At 34.7% G+C, this 16812-nt stretch overlaps 1 protein-coding gene across 1 annotated transcript in view; it reads left to right on the top strand.

The window, feature by feature from the left end:
- The first annotated feature begins 238 nt into the window (after nucleotides 1–238).
- LOC116302382 (transient receptor potential cation channel subfamily A member 1) overlaps nucleotides 239–16812 on the top strand; it is a 38955-nt gene continuing 22381 nt past the window's right edge. The window contains exons 1-8 of the mRNA XM_031711661.2: nucleotides 239–334; nucleotides 12685–12855; nucleotides 13082–13169; nucleotides 13858–14033; nucleotides 14485–14592; nucleotides 14950–15058; nucleotides 15575–15672; nucleotides 16228–16275. Of these exons, the coding sequence (XP_031567521.1) occupies nucleotides 12718–12855; nucleotides 13082–13169; nucleotides 13858–14033; nucleotides 14485–14592; nucleotides 14950–15058; nucleotides 15575–15672; nucleotides 16228–16275 (765 nt within the window). The 5' untranslated portion in view covers nucleotides 239–334; nucleotides 12685–12717. The remainder of the gene's footprint in view (nucleotides 335–12684; nucleotides 12856–13081; nucleotides 13170–13857; nucleotides 14034–14484; nucleotides 14593–14949; nucleotides 15059–15574; nucleotides 15673–16227; nucleotides 16276–16812) is intronic.

Below are 16812 nucleotides of genomic sequence, written 5' to 3'. Positions count from 1 at the left end.
ATCAACTGCGATCGGCTGTGAAAATTATCTGCTGAAAGTAAACTTGTAAGTTTGTTTGTCCGAATTTCGCCTTTGTCTTCGTTTTTATGACGTCACGGCTGCGCTGCGCTATTCTGGAGGAGTACCCCCCACCCGGGCAGTGCTTCTCGTGCTTCTCACTCCTACGCGTTTGCACACGCTACACTCGGGCTGACCTGACACTTGAAAAAGGTTACTCATTAACTAAGCCTTTGTTGTCAGGCAGCTTCTCAAATCCGAGCCACAAATATTTCTCCTCTTCAAAAGAAACTTGGGCCTTTTAAAAAAGCCTTTATTATTCCCTCGTGGGACCCAGGTAGGTGACAAACTATAGAAAGATAGAAATCAAGCTCCAATAGTAATTCAGTGGTCCGGCTAAATCATCTTTAATATTTTTATCGATCGGTAGTTGTGTCAAAGAGTAAACAAAAAGTTTTCTATAATCCACAAAGGAGTTCTGAACTTCATTGATATCTCTCGTGACTCAGGATAAATACCTTGGATAAGTTGTAATGCTTGAATGACTCGGGATGGAAGTCGGTTTTCATTCTTTATTCTCGAAGTTTCAAGTAAGATCATCGGAAGACACAAATATTGCACTAGCTTACAACTAGTACTACTCTATGTTGGAATGTTACTTTGTCTTCAAATAATAGTTGAAGAACAAGATTTTCTCGTTGTAGGGGGCACTGGTTTTATGTATTAGCAGAAACTAGATACGTTTTTAGTTTCTCGTGGTATATTTATGGATAAACTGTGTGTTTTATACGATACCACTTCACACTCGAGGACATAGTAGAGTGAAGTCACTAAATCCGTGAAATAGTTTCTGTCGGGTTCAAATGGCGCATGAGAAGTACGTTAATTAGATGCATGCTGTGACCGAAGACCCGTGGCAACATCCACTGTTTTTAATACGCGTTTGGCTACCCTGCGAGCAGAGTCTCCTTTTAACTCCTCTACGGGCGAGAGAAGGAAAGGAGACTCTGCAGAAATCGTGTATTTCTTTGTAGTGCCGTTATCCAAGAATCTGGATAATGAGATGCATAATTTCAGGTTTCATACTGGTTTAAACTGGTTTTGATGCGCGAGTCTGCATTAAATAATATGGCCGATGACCAAAATTGAGCCCGCATCGTATCCCAAACTGTAATTTCGAAAGCGATCTATATCACGTTTTATCAAAACAAAAATCAATTTCAACCAATTACTCATCAAAGGAAATCGCTAGAAAGTTTTATGGATGCCAAAGACCCGTTTGTTTCGCTGCCAACAGGTCATGCAAAGCAGGGCTGTCAACCCCCGAGATATTCAAATCTGGAGAATTGATAGGGAAGGGAAATGACGTCACAGCGCGTCAAAAAGCGCGCGAAAAGACGTCTTTCGCTTTGTAACATTTGATATGATTGGTTTATTTCTGACCAATCAGATTATCGCTTATATTGCAATGGCCTGCTTGCAAGAACAGTTTATGAGGAACGTTTTGATTTTGTTAGCGATGTAAAATAACACAAACAACACAAAATAATTGGAATTTTAATTATGGTTGTGAAAGTTGAGTCTCACAAGAAATGGTCAGCTTCGGCGATTATCCGGGAGAATTGAGACTCTAATCTGGAGACCGGGAGATACGGTCCAAAATCTGGAGACTCCCGGTTTATCCGGGAGAGTTGACAGCCCTGTGCAAAGTCACTTATTTTCCAGCTTGTAACTCCGATGATCAAACATCTTCAAGAAATCGATCCAAACACTAGTCGATACCCTAAATATCCTCTTTTGGTGGCAATAACTCCGCTCCAGGCACTGATGAGCGACCAAATTTCCGCTTGTGAAAAAATAGTGCTTCAAACTGCTAAGCTTGATGAAATTGAAGCAGTGAAAGAAGAACACGAGATCATCTTTCACTGAGGTCATGACTCTAAAAACATGTTTTAAGTGGTAATCGTGTTCGGACAGGAACCGGAAACCATTTATAAAACGAGTGAGCTTGTGAACGAGTTAGTTTCTTAGCAACCGCTGCGCATGCTCAAATAAAATTGTACACGATTTCTGCAGTCTCCTTTCCTTCTCTCCCCCGTAGAGGAGTTAAAAGGAGACTCTGCTCGCAGGGTAGCGTTTGGCATTCTAAACTAGGAAAGCCGAGAAGGGACTTCAGACTTCAGAGATAACAATTTCAGAGATAACAATTTCAGAGATAATAATTTCAGAGATAACAATTTCAGAGATAACAATTTCAGAGATAACAATTTCAGAGATAATAATTTCAGAGATAATAATTTCAGAGATAATTATTTCAGAGATGATAATTTCAGAGATAATAATTTCAGAGATAATAATTTCAGAGATAATAATTTCAGAGATAACGATTTCAGAGATAACGATTTCAGAGATAAAACTTATTATTATATAATTACCAATGAAATATTTATTTTTCTCTATTTCTACGCTCATTCGTGAGAGATCTTTTCATTACTTGAAGATAAAATTCGTATCTCCGCGCGCCCATGCAATATCCTCTATTTTATTTATTTTATTCTATTCATGCAATTACACTGATCAAGTCTTTGCTTCGTCTCCTTTAGATCGATTCGTCAAGGGCGCCAGGACAGACGGATTGGGTTTTGAATATGTGTGATTGTTTCAGTTATTCGTAGATTTCTAATTGAATTGATATATAATGATGAAAAAGTAAATTATACACCGTGAAAAGATAATATATACTAATATTATACTAATCACGCTCTTAGTATTTTTAATGATTTTCGCTTTCCTGATAACTCTTCTAAGCTTTTGTTTACTATGGATGTCAAATCTTTGTATACTGTTATTCCTAATGATGAGGGCCTTCGTGCTCTTCAGCATTTTTTCGATCTTCGTCCTGTCCTCGAGCCCAGCACTCCCAACTTTGTTACGCTTAGCTGAACTTGTTCTTACTCTTAATTGTTTTTCTTTCGGTGATCGGTATTATCGGCAGGTAAACGGTGTTGCTATGGGTACTAAGATGGGCCCTAGTTATGCCAATTTGTTTGTTGGTTATATCGAAAACCTTGTTTTTCAACAATATACTGGACCTAAACCTGAGTTTTTTGGACGGTATATTGATGATTGTATTGGTGCTACTTCTTGTTCTCGTAATGACTTAGATTCTTTCATCTCTTTTGTTAACTCTTTTCACCCTGCCTTAGACTTTACGTGGGAGGTTAGTGAAACATCAGTCACTTTCCTTGACATCTTGCTTAGTGTTAATGATGACCGTCTTAGCACTAGTGTCCATTACAAACCTACTGACTCTCATTCTTATTTACTCTACTCGTCTTCTCATCCTAAGCACACTCTTAACGCTATTCCGTTCTCGCAATTTCTTCGTCTTCGTCGTTTGTGTAGTGATGATCTTGATTTTTCTGTTAAATGTTCTGAGATGCGTTCCTTCTTCCTTACTTTAAGCGTAATTATCCTGCTCATGTTATTGATCGCGCCATTCGTAAAGTTTCTACTATTGATCGTACCACCGCTCTCACTCCTCACACTCGTCCCTCTAATGATCGCATTCCTTTCACTCTTACGTATCATCCTATTAACATTTCCATTAAACCCATTGTTAACCGCAACTTTTCTCTGCTTGACTCTGATACTCGCACTTCTGCTATTTTCAACAACCGCCCTCTCTTTTCCTATAAACGTGATCGTAATCTTCGTTCTTTCTTGGTCAAGGGAGTTCTTCCCTCTAACAAAGAACCTGGTACTTTTCGCTGTTCTCGTAAACGTTGTTATACTTGTCCTAACATAGCCTCTCACACTTCTGTTGTCGGTACTAAATCAACTGTTAAAATCACTGACCATTTTGTTTGTACCACTTCTAATGTTGTATATTGTATTAAATGTACCCGCTGTAATCTTTTGTATGTGGGCGAGACTGGCCGCCGTCTTGGTGATCGCATTTGCAATCATCTTTATGATATTCGCAATAACGATCCCACCAAACCAGTTTCCCGCCATTTTAATCTAGCTAACCATTCTCTTTCTGACTTCATTGTTTTCGGTCTTTCTTTGCTTAACGGCAACAATGATTGTCGCAAGACCAAAGAAATACGGCTTATTCACCTATTGGGCACTCTTAGTCCCAACGGGATTAATGAACGCTTTATTTTCAACTAACCTTTTCTTTTGTCTTTTGATTATTTGTTTTTGTTTCCTTGCCTACCTTGCTCTCATTGGTTTCTTTTGTCTTATTCTATCATATATACACTCCTTTCTACCACTTCTTTCTCTTTTACTCCGACGAAGGACTAGCGTCCGAAACGTCAGTAAGTTTTTTCATCTTTTCACGGTGTATAAGTTACCTTTTCATCATTATTGTTTCATTAGAAACACCGACGCAGCTCACACTAGTTTTTAGCTAGTTATATCTTTGAATTGATATATATTTGTTTCTAAATGGATAGTAAATACTGTTCACTTATCTTTCCAACCAACGGTCTTTCTTGTTTGAATCAGCCGTACGATATGAATATATTTACCACGTCCACCAACGGTCTTTCTGGTTTGAATCAGCCGTACGCTCTGAGTATTTACCGCTGCACTATCCGTGCCAAGCAGTGCTGGCGTCGCTTCGTTAGCGATTACTCACCCTTAATAAGTTAATCAAATTTACCTTCAGTACAGTAAAATAGACCGTCTATTTTAAGTGAACAGTATTTACTATCCATTTAGAAACAAATATATATCAATTCAATTAGAAATTTACGAATAACTGAAACAATCACACATATTCAAAACCCAATTCGTCTGTCCTGGCGCCCTTGGATTCGTATGCATTACGAACTCCGTTATAGCTCCTGTTCGGGGCCATAAAGTCATAACTTGAAACCTTTTTCTTCGAGTCAGTTAAAATTTAATTTATTTCTTTAACTTGTTCGCTTTCACGCTTCTTGGTAACTAACTAACTTTAAGGGAATAAATTATTTGAATCTCTCGGGACATTTATTAAACAACTCGTCCTCGCTTTGTTCTTAATATTTCACTTTGAACTTTTTTAATACCTTGTTCACGAGCTTGTTCAGCCCCTATGTTTTGGTAAGTAAAAGTCATTCAATGAATTTTAATTATATCATATGAGCTATATATATTACCGAGTATCCACTGACATTCACTCTAAACGAGTATAATAATAATAATAATAATAATAATAATAATAATAATAATAATAATGGTTTAGTCAATAGAATCCACGAGGTGGCTCTTCCCCTATTGATAAAACTATCTAATTTACAATAACATACACACAAGATAAATTTACGATAAACTATGAAGCTATAAAATAAATTAGACATAATAAGGAATAAGATTGACATAATTACTATTGGATAATTCTAAGCTAGACAATTATTATACATAAATAAAAAGGACAAAAACTGAAGATACTGGGGCTACGCCCACCGCCCCCAAGCAACCACCCCAGGTCGAGATATTCGGGGCAACAGACAAAGAGAAAACTGTCCCAAATGCCACGACCCAATAATTGCCCAGGGTACAGCAGCGCAGCACCAATATCCATCAATCAGGTGAAAGATAAATTAATTAATAAAAATTAAGTAATGTCTAAGTATAGTATTGTATGATCTAAATGCAGAACACCCGATAATATAGCTCCGATATGAATGACTTTCACTTACCAAAAAATAGGGGCTATAACGGAGTTCGTGCTGCATACATCGATCTAGGAGACGAAGCAAAGACTTGATGTCATTGCATAATAAGTTTTAAATTATTATCTCTGAAATTATTATCTCTGAAATCGTTATCTCTGAAATTATTATCTCTGAAATTATTAACTCTGAAATTATCATCTCTGAAATCGTTATCTCTGAAATTATTATCTCTGAAATTATTCACTCTGAAATTATTAACTCTGAAATTATTCACTCTGAAATTATTATCTCTGAAATTATTCACTCTGAAATTATTATCTCTGAAATTATTAACTCTGAAATTATTATCTCTGAAATTATTAACTCTGAAATTATTATCTCTGAAATTATTAACTCTGAAATCGTTATCTCGGAAATTATTAACTCTGAAATTATTAACTCTGAAATTATCATCTCTGAAATCGTTATCTCTGAAATTATTATCTCTAAAATCGTTATCTCTGAAATTATTATCTCTGAAATTGTTATCTCTGAAATCGTTATCTCTGAAATTATTAACTCTGAAATCGTTATCTCTGAAATTATTATCTCTGAAATCGTTATCTCTGAAATTATTATCTCTGAAATCGTTATCTCTGAAATTATTATCTCTGAAATCGTTATCTCTGAAATTATCATCTCTAAAATCGTTATCTCTGAAATTATTATCTCTGAAATCGTTATCTCTGAAATTATTATCTCTAAAATCGTTATCTCTGAAATTATCATCTCTAAAATCGTTATCTCCGAAATTATCATCTCTAAAATCGTTATCTCTGAAATTATCATCTCTAAAATCATTATCTCTGAAATTATTATCTCTGAAATCGTTATCTCTGAAATTATCATCTCTAAAATCGTTATCTCTGAAATTATTATCTCTGAAATCGTTATCTCTGAAATTATCATCTCTAAAATCGTTATCTCTGAAATTATCATCTCTAAAATCGTTATCTCTGAAATTATCATCTCTGAAATCGTTATCTCTGAAATTATCATCTCTAAAATCGTTATCTCTGAAATTATCATCTCTAAAATCGTTATCTCTGAAATTATTATCTCTGAAATCGTTATCTCTGAAATTATCATCTCTAAAATCGTTATCTCTGAAATTATTATCTCTGAAATCGTTATCTCTGAAATTATTATCTCTGAAATCGTTATCTCTGAAATTATTATCTCTAAAATCGTTATCTCTGAAATTATTATCTCTGAAATCGTTATCTCTGAAATTATCATCTCTCAAATCGTTATCTCTGAAATTATCATCTCTGAAATCGTTATCTCTGAAATTATCATCTCTGAAATCGTTATCTCTGAAATTATTATCTCTGAAATCGTTATCTCTGAAATTATCATCTCTGAAATCGTTATCTCTGAAATTATTATCTCTGAAATCGTTATCTCTGAAATTATTATCTCTGAAATCGTTATCTCTGAAATTATCATCTCTAAAATCGTTATCTCTGAAATTATTATCTCTAAAATCGTTATCTCTGAAATTATCATCTCTAAAATCGTTATCTCTGAAATTATTATCTCCGAAATTATTATCTCTGAAATCGTTATCTCTGAAATTATCATCTCTAAAATCGTTATCTCTGAAATTATCATCTCTGAAATTATTATCTCTGAAATCGTTATCTCTGAAATTATCATCTCTCAAATCGTTATCTCTGAAATTATTATCTCTAAAATCGTTATCTCTGAAATTATTATCTCTAAAATCGTTATCTCTGAAATTATCATCTCTAAAATCGTTATCTCTGAAATTATTATCTGTGAAATTATTATCTCTGAAATCGTTATCTCTGAAATTATCATCTCTAAAATCGTTATCTCTGAAATCGTTATCTCTGAAATTATTATCTCTAAAATCGTTATCTCTGAAATTATTATCTGTGAAATTATTATCTCTGAAATCGTTATCTCTGAAATTATCATCTCTAAAATCGTTATCTCTGAAATCGTTATCTCTGAAATTATTATCTCTAAAATTATTATCTCTGAAATTATTATCTCTGAAATTATTATCTCTGAAATTATTATCTCTGAAATTATTATCTCTAAAATTATTATCTCTGAAATTATTATCTCTAAAATCGTTATCTCTGAAATTATCATCTCTGAAATCGTTATCTCTGAAATTATCATCTCTAAAATCGTTATCTCTGAAATTATTATCTCTGAAATCGTTATCTCTGAAATTATCATCTCTAAAATCGTTATCTCTGAAATTATTATCTCTGAAATCGTTATCTCTGAAATTATTATCTCTAAAATTATTATCTCTGAAATTATTATCTCTAAAATCGTTATCTCTGAAATTATCATCTCTGAAATCGTTATCTCTGAAATTATCATCTCTAAAATCGTTATCTCTGAAATTATCATCTCTGAAATTATTATCTCTAAAATTATTATCTCTGAAATTATTATCTCTAAAATTATTATCTCTGAAATTATTATCTCTGAAATTATTATCTCTGAAATTATCATCTCTAAAATCGTTATCTCTGAAATTATTATCTCTGAAAATCGTTATCTCTGAAATTATTATCTCTGAAATCGTTCGTCTGAAATTAATCATCCTCTAAAATCGTTATCCCTCTGAAATTAATTATCTCTAAATCGGTATCTCTGAAATTATCATCTCTAAAATCGTTATCTCTGAAACTTATTATCTCCGAAATTATTATCCTCGGAAATCTGTTATCGCTGAAATTATCATCTCTAAATCGTTTATCTCTGAAATTATCATCTCTGAAATTCTTAATTAATCTCTGAAATCGTTATCCTCTGAATTAATCATCTCTCAAATCGTTATCTCTGAAATTAGCATCTCTAAAATCGTTATCCTCTGAAATTATTATCTCTAAAATCGTTATCTCTGAAATTATCAGCTCTAAAACTCGTTATCTCTGAATTATTATCTATCTGTGAAATTATTATCTCTGAAATCGTTATCTCTGAAATTATCTCTCTAATTATCTCTAAATCGTTATCCTCTGAAATTATTATCTCTGAAATTATCACTCTCTAAAATTATTATCTCTAAAATTATTATCTCTGGAAATATTATCTCTAAATTATTATCTCTGAAATTATTATCTCTGAAATTATTATCTCTGAATTACATTCTAAATCTTATCTCTGAATTATATCTCTAAAATCGTTATCTCGAATATTATCATCTCTTGAAATCGTTATCTCGAAATATTATCTCTGAAATTATTATCTCTCTGAAAATTATTATCTCTGAAATTATATCTCTGAAATTATTATCTCATCTCTAAAAATCTCTGAAATTTTATCTCTCTAAAATTACTCTGAAATTATCATCTCTGAAATCGTTATCTCTGAAATTATTATCTCTGAAAAATTTATCTCTGAAAACTATATCTCTGAATTATTATCTCGAAAATCGTTATCTCTGAAATTATTATCTCTAAAATCGAAATTATTATCTCTGAAATTATCATCTCTAAAATCTCGAAATTATTATCTCTGAAATTATTATCTCTGAAATCGTATCTCTGAAATATTATCTAAAATCATCTCTGAAATCGTTATCTCTGAAATTATCATCTCTAAAAATCGTTATCTCTGAAATTATCATCTCTGAAATCGTTATCTCTGAAATTATTATCTCTAAAATCGTTATCTCTGAAAAATTATCATCTCTGAAATCGTTATCTCTGAAATTATCATCTCTGAATCGTTATCTCTGAAATTATTATCTCTGAAATCGTTATCTCTGAAATTATTATCTCTAAAATCGTTATCTCTGAAAATTATCTCTGAATTATTATCTCTGAAATCGTTATCTCTGAAATTATTATCTCTGAAATTATTATCTCTGAAATCGTTATCTCTGAAATTATTATCTCTGAAAATCGTTATCTCTGAAATTATCATCTCTAAAAATCGTTATCGTTTATCTCTGAAATTATCATCTCTAAAATCGTTATCTCTGAAATTATTCATCTCTGAAATCGTTATCTCTGAAATTATTATATCTGAAATCGTTATCTCTGAAATTATCATCTCTAAAATTATTATCTCTAAAATTATTATCTCTGAAATTATTATCTCTAAAATTATTATCTCTGAAATTATTATCTCTGAAATTATTATCTCTGAAATTATAATCTCTAAAATAATTATCTCTGAAATTATCATCTCTTAAAAATCGTTATCTCTGAAATTATCATCTCTGAAATCGTTATCTCTGAAATTATTATCTCTGAAATCGTTATCTTGAAATTATTATCTCTAAAATCGTTATCTCTGCAATTATTATCTCTGAAATCGTTATCTCTGAAATTATTATCTCTGAAATCGTTATCTCTGAAATTCTTATCTCTGAAATCGTTATCTCTGAAATTATTATCTCTGAAATCGTTATCTCTGAAATTATTATCTCTGAAATTATAATCTCTAAAATATTATCTCTAAAATTATTATCTCTGAAATTATTATCTCTAAAATTATTATCTCTGAAATTATTATCTTGAAATATTATCTCTGAAATTACCATCTCTAAAATCGTTATCTCTGAAATTATCATCTCTAAAATCGTTATCTCTGAAATTATCATCTCTGAAATCGTTATCTCTGAAATTATTATCTCTGAAATTATTATCTCTGAAATTATTATCTCTAAAATTATTATCTCTGAAATTATTATCTCTAAATTATTATCTCTAAAATCGTTATCTCTGAAATTATCATCTCTAAAATCGTTATCTCTGAAATTATCATCTCTGAAATCGTTATCTCTGAAATTATTATCTCTGAAATTATCATCTCTAACATCGTTATCTCTGAAATTATCATCTCTAAAATCGTTATCTCTGAAATTATCATCTCTGAAATCGTTATCTCTGAAATTATTATCTCTGAAATCGTTATCTCTGAAATTATTATCTCTAAAATCGTTATCTCTGAAATTATCATCTCTAAAATTATTATCTCTTAAATTATCATCTCTAAAATCGTTATCTCTGAAATTATCATCTCTGAAATCGTTATCTCTGAAATTATCATCTCTAAAATCGTTATCTCTGAAATTATCATCTCTAAAATCGTTATCTCTGAAATTATCATCTCTGAAATCGTTATCTCTGAAATTATTATCTCTGAAATTATCATCTCTAAAATCGTTATCTCTGAAATTATCATCTCTAAAATCGTTATCTCTGAAATTATCATCTCTGAAATCGTTATCTCTGAAATTATTATCTCTGAAATCGTTATCTCTGAAATTATTATCTCTAAAATCGTTATCTCTGAAATTATTATCTCTGAAATCGTTATCTCTGAAATTATTATCTCTGAAATCGTTATCTCTGAAATTATTATCTCTAAAATCGTTATCTCTGAAATTATCATCTCTGAAATCGTTATCTCTGAAATTATTATCTCTGAAATTATCATCTCTAAAATTATTATCTCTAAAATTATTATCTCTGAAATTATTATCTCTAAAATTATTATCTCTGAAATTATTATCTCTGAAATTATTATCTCTGAAATTATCATCTCTAAAATCGTTATCTCTGAAATTATCATCTCTAAAATCGTTATCTCTGAAATTATCATCTCTGAAATCGTTATCTCTGAAATTATTATCTCTGAAATCGTTATCTCTGAAATTATTATCTCTAAAATCGTTATCTCTGAAATTATTATCTCTGAAATCGTTATCTCTGAAATTATTATCTTTGAAGTCTGAAGTCCCTTCTCGGCTTTCGTACTAAACCGACCGCATTCACCATTTGCCATACATCGGTTCACTGGTCAAACCACAGGCAGCCCAAACAAGGTTCCTGTGTATGGTTTATAAGGGAATGTATCGGAGTTATGATAAAGTTACGAAATAAAATAATTATTTAGGTAGAGAAGAGCGGATTTTGAAAAAACCCACTAAACGGCCTCAAATCGCGCTGAAACTTCGCCAGAAGACTGAACAAAGTAAAAGCAACGACTGCAACAAGTTTTGAAGCAAATTATTTAGTGAAACATTTTATTTTCGTAACTTTATCATAACTCCCATACATTCCCTTATAAACCATACACAGGAACCTTGTTTGGGCTGCCTGTGGTCAAATACAAAGCATTCAGTCGAGGTTGCAAGTTTCAAATTTGAATAATCCTTCGAAAGTACCTTGGCGCCTCGCTTGAGCTCTTTGTGTTTGACCAGTGAACCAATGTATGGAAAATGGGGAATGGATGGCACAAATGAATACATTATAATATAATTATGTCATTTCCCATGTGCCATTTCAGTCTCAGCTTTTATGTTCTATGTTTCTGACCCCGACAACGATTCTTCAATTGAGTGTATATTTTTACTTGTAAAAGCTAATACACATTGTTAGGCCCTAATTCTTTAATTTTGTGTGTGTGTGTCTATTTGACTATTACACGTTGACTGACATTTTGTATTTCACAGGTTATATGCCTTTACTCTATTGGAACTGGCCATAAGGGACTCACCAATCATTTTTTTAGCTGGGAGGGGGGCTGGTGGAATTGAAGTGGGGGGGGGGGGGGTATCCGAAAAATTTAGGCTTCTAAGGGGGGCAAGGCAAAAAAAGGGCCTTGACGAAAGGGGGGACCATCCAGAAAAATTAAATATTCACATTTCATGTTTATGAATTTACCTATTCTATTAAGAAGATATCCAAACTTACACTTCTTTCTGGGTATGGCGGGGGGACAGCCAAAAAAAAACACTGGTTGATTCGAGGGGGGGATGGAATTTAGCCAGATTACTTTTCTCTTTTTGGACGACCTTCACCTGTATAAGTATTGTGTACTAAATTATAAAACAAACACTGAAACAAAAACAAAAACAAAAAAAAAGAAAAAAAAAAAAAAAGAAAAAAAAAAGGAAAAAGAAAAAAGAAAAAGAAAAAGGGAATAGCTGCTGAATAGTTTTGGACACTAGTTTATTAAATTTAAATTTTTTCAGCACTTCTCCAGAGCTAATTGGGAACTGGATAGAATGGGTAAAAAGGATACCAAGAAGAAGAAGGAAAAAGATGTTCCTCTTGTGATTGTGAATGATGCGAACAAAGAGAAGGATTTTCAGGATGAAGATGATGCAGAAGAAAAAGTAGAAGAAAAGCCGCAAGAAATCAAAGTAGGTGTATAGCTCACTTTTTAGACAGACAAAGAGGGAAGGGGGAGGGTAGAAGAGGAAAGGAAAGAAAAGAGGGTGGAAACTGGATAGAGAGGAAATCAGAGGCTGAAATAAAGAAGACGAAAAGAGGAAGATGATGGAAAAGAGTGTTAAGAACTATAAAAGGGGAGAGGGAGTGAACATGGACTAAAAATAGTGAGGCCGTGATCTCGGTGTTTGTTTTCAGAAACAAGGCACCAAACAAGAGCAGCTATGCTCTGCGGCCTATACTGGCGATAAAGAAGGAGTAGAGAAACTACTTGATAAAGGAGTTGGTAAGACACTGCGGGGATATATATATAGATAGATTGATGGCGATGATAAGTTCGGACATCCGTCGGAAAATACTCGGGTAACTAAGGCATTTTATACATTATATGGACTCGACTTTTTGCCCAGATTAAATTGTAATGCAAAATATGAGATAATGGGGTTTGAAAAGGCAAACATTAATAAACCTTTCCTTCTCTTGTTCAAAATTGCTCGCGCTGCTTTGTAAACGCAGGAAGCCCGCCTTAGATAAAGGTAATATTTAACAACTATTTGCCGAAGATGAAGTGAATATTGGGGAATATTCTCCATATTCACCGAGTCTGAAGTGAATAATTGTTTTAGTATAATATGGCTTGAATATCAGAGAAAAGATAAGATTCAGAATAAAAAAACGTTTTAGTATATTTACTTCCTGCTCCGGCAAACTTTGGAAAACCTCATAATCACCGCTCGAGCAGTGATTATTGTCTCAGAACCAATGGTCGCTCGACCAATCACAGCGCGAGAAACTTTATATTCAAGCCTAAAATTATACTAACAAGTAATCCCTTTTTGTACTTCTTCATTCCGATGTGTAGCAGATTATTGCTTAATTAAAGCCAAAATGTGCTAAATTTATAAAAGATTTGCTTGATTATTTTTGGTTTTATTACTCTTATCTTTAATGGGCTCCCTGTGGTCAAATTCTAGACATCAACTACCGTGATGAGTATGGCAAATCACCTCTTCACCATGCCACCTCGGGCAAGCATCACAATATTGTTGAGTTGTTACTTGGTCGAGGCGCTGACGTCACTCTTCAAGACCAACGTGGTGATACACCTTTGCACGCTGCCGTGAGAGCTGGTGACGAGCCTTCTGTCAAGGTTGGTAGCAATACCACTGACTACCACTACACCACTAACACTACCACTACCACAACCTCTACCGCCACCACCACCACCACCACTGTCACTGCCACTGCCACTACCACTACCACTACCACTACCACTACCGCTACCTCCACCACTGCCACTGCCACTGTCACTGCACTGCCACTGCCACTGCTACTGCACTGCCACTGCTACTGCCACTGCCACTGCCACTGCCACCACCACTGCCACTGCCACCACCACTGCCACTGCCACCACTACTGCCACTACCACTGCCACTACCACTGCCACTGCCACTACCACTACCACTACCCCTACCACTACCCCTACCACTACCACTACCACTACCACTACCACCACCACCACCACTGCCACTACCACTGCCACTGCCACTGCCACACTATATATTTATAAATATTGTGTTTATCTTTCATTCTGCCATCAGTGTTTACTCACCCAAGAACGATGTAACGTCAGTGCTGAAGGAAGAGGACTGTGTTCGCCTTTGCATATTGCTTGTGGTATGGACAGACTTGCCATTAGCAAAGTGTTGGTAAGTAAAACGTCTGAGTAAACGTCTGTTAATCTTCTGGGGAAAGAACGCAAACAAACATCAGTCCAAGTACTTCGGTGTCTAGTCTGTCTGTCTTCCTTTCCCACTCCCCTGAATTCACTGCATTAACTTGCTGTCCGTCCGTCCGTCCGTCGTTCCTTCCGTCTGTCCGTTCGTCCGTCCGTCCGTCCGTCCGTCCGTCCGTCCGTCCGTCCGTCCGTCCGTCCGTCCGTCCGTCCGTTCGTCCGTCCGTCCGTCCGTCCGTCCGTCTGTCTGTCTGTCTGTCTGTCTGTCTGTCTGTCTGTCTGTCTGTTTGTTTGTCTGTCTTGAGTTAATGGTTATCCAATTATTATTAAGGTTGAACACAACGCATCGATAGATTGTAAGGATGAGGACCAAATGACACCGTTGGGTCACGCGGTCGAAAAAGGAGCCAAAAATACCGCTGCTTACTTGTTTAAAATAGGTAAGTACCCCGCTACGAAGTGTCACGTAATAGTTTTGTACGAAGGGTGAATAGCACTATCCGATGGATAAATCTTATCCAGTGCATCGACTTATCCACTGGATAAACATTTATCCGTTGGATAGCGCTATCCAGGCTTCATGCAGTCGAGGCCAGGTGTTTACAAAGTTCAGCTTTAGACTATTTTTTATTTTTTTTATTTTTATTAAATACTAAAGTTACAAGTACAAACAGATAGTTGAATAAATAGTGAAATTACAAAAGCAAAAAACAAAACAAAAACAAATAAAAACATAAAATACCGGGGGGGGGGGGGGGGGGAGGTAATGCGTAATGCAAAGGAAGGAACGCTAAACAGAATCTGTAGTCATCAATGATATTAAAGGTTTCCATTTTACATTATGATATTCCAGTCTTTTTTCTACCTTCGCAATAAATAGTTTGGTAAGTCTTTTTGATCTTCGCAAGAAACTCTTTCATTGAAAGAGCTTTAGACTATGGTTGGATTCTTTTCAGTCAAATCAAAGCTTGGTAGTGCAGAATCGCTTCTCTACAATGCGGACTCCGAAGGAAGCACTCTTCTCCACATGGCTGTGGACAGCGGTATTACCGATGTAAGAAAAATTCTATTTGTTCATCTTATTTCTTTCTTCTTTCCTTTCTCCATTTGTTTATTCATCTGGTTAGGTCATTTATCATTTCATTCCTTCTTCCATTCATCGATCCATGCCCTTATCCGTCCATCCGTCCATCCGTCCATCCGTCCATCCGTCCATCCGTCCATCCAAGCATTTATCTATTCATTCACCCATCCATCCACCCACCCACCTATCCATCCATACACCCATTCATTTATTCATCCATCCATCCGTCCATCCGTCCATCCATCCATCCGTCCAAGTTTTATATGATCGTAATAGTCCAGCATGTTTAGTTTAGTTACCGAAAATGTTTTGACTTCGAGACCTACTTGTGTCCTGTTCGACAAACCTCTTTCGAAGCAACCTAAACATTGATATCCACAAGGTTAAGTGTTTGACCAGACACATGATGCCACACAATCGTAGATTAGATCCAAAGATCTCTCACCTTACCATATCAGTCTTACACATTCACTTCGTTTTTCGCGTCTACTTTTTCACTGAAGTTTCTAATGTTCTTCCTCCTAGATTGTCGAATTGTGTCTAAGCAACGGAGCAAGAGTGCGAGAACCAAAGGTATGGTAAACCATGACGGGTTACGTCGCGCAACATTATGCACGTAGGGGTGGGGGGGGGGGGGGGGGGCAGGGGACGGGGGTAAGGGATAAGGATAGAACCTGCCGGGGGACTGCTCGGTATCCCCACTTCTTGAAGTGTAATTCTGGATTTTGTTCTCAAATATCTCAGACATGAAAATGTTTTCTGTTTGCATGCATGATAACGTATAGTCACTATAGACAGACACCCTATAAGCATTATTAGCGTTGGTGTCATTTAACAAAAGATTTGTTATTAGCATCCATTGTTAACGGCACCACAATGGCCGCCATGCTTTTGTCTTTTAACTCTCTTAGGAATGCTTGCAACCCATCAATAAGATTCTTTCTTTGAGTTGTATCCAATAGGTTACTATCAATAGACGTCACTTCCGCTAACAGCTCTTTTTTGATGGCTTGTAGAATCCTGGAGATCGTTTTGATCTCTTGTTTTCTGGTTTGATGTCGTGAAAATAATCAAATACAATAGTTTGAGGACTTATTTTGATATGTTGTT

This window comes from Actinia tenebrosa, unplaced genomic scaffold, assembly GCF_029948245.1.
Source record: "Actinia tenebrosa isolate PJP-AT-01 unplaced genomic scaffold, QUT_ActTen_1.0 PGA_scaffold15__27_contigs__length_11533743, whole genome shotgun sequence".
Classification (NCBI taxonomy): domain Eukaryota; kingdom Metazoa; phylum Cnidaria; class Anthozoa; order Actiniaria; family Actiniidae; genus Actinia; species Actinia tenebrosa.
This window is presented reverse-complemented; position numbering and strand designations above follow the sequence as displayed.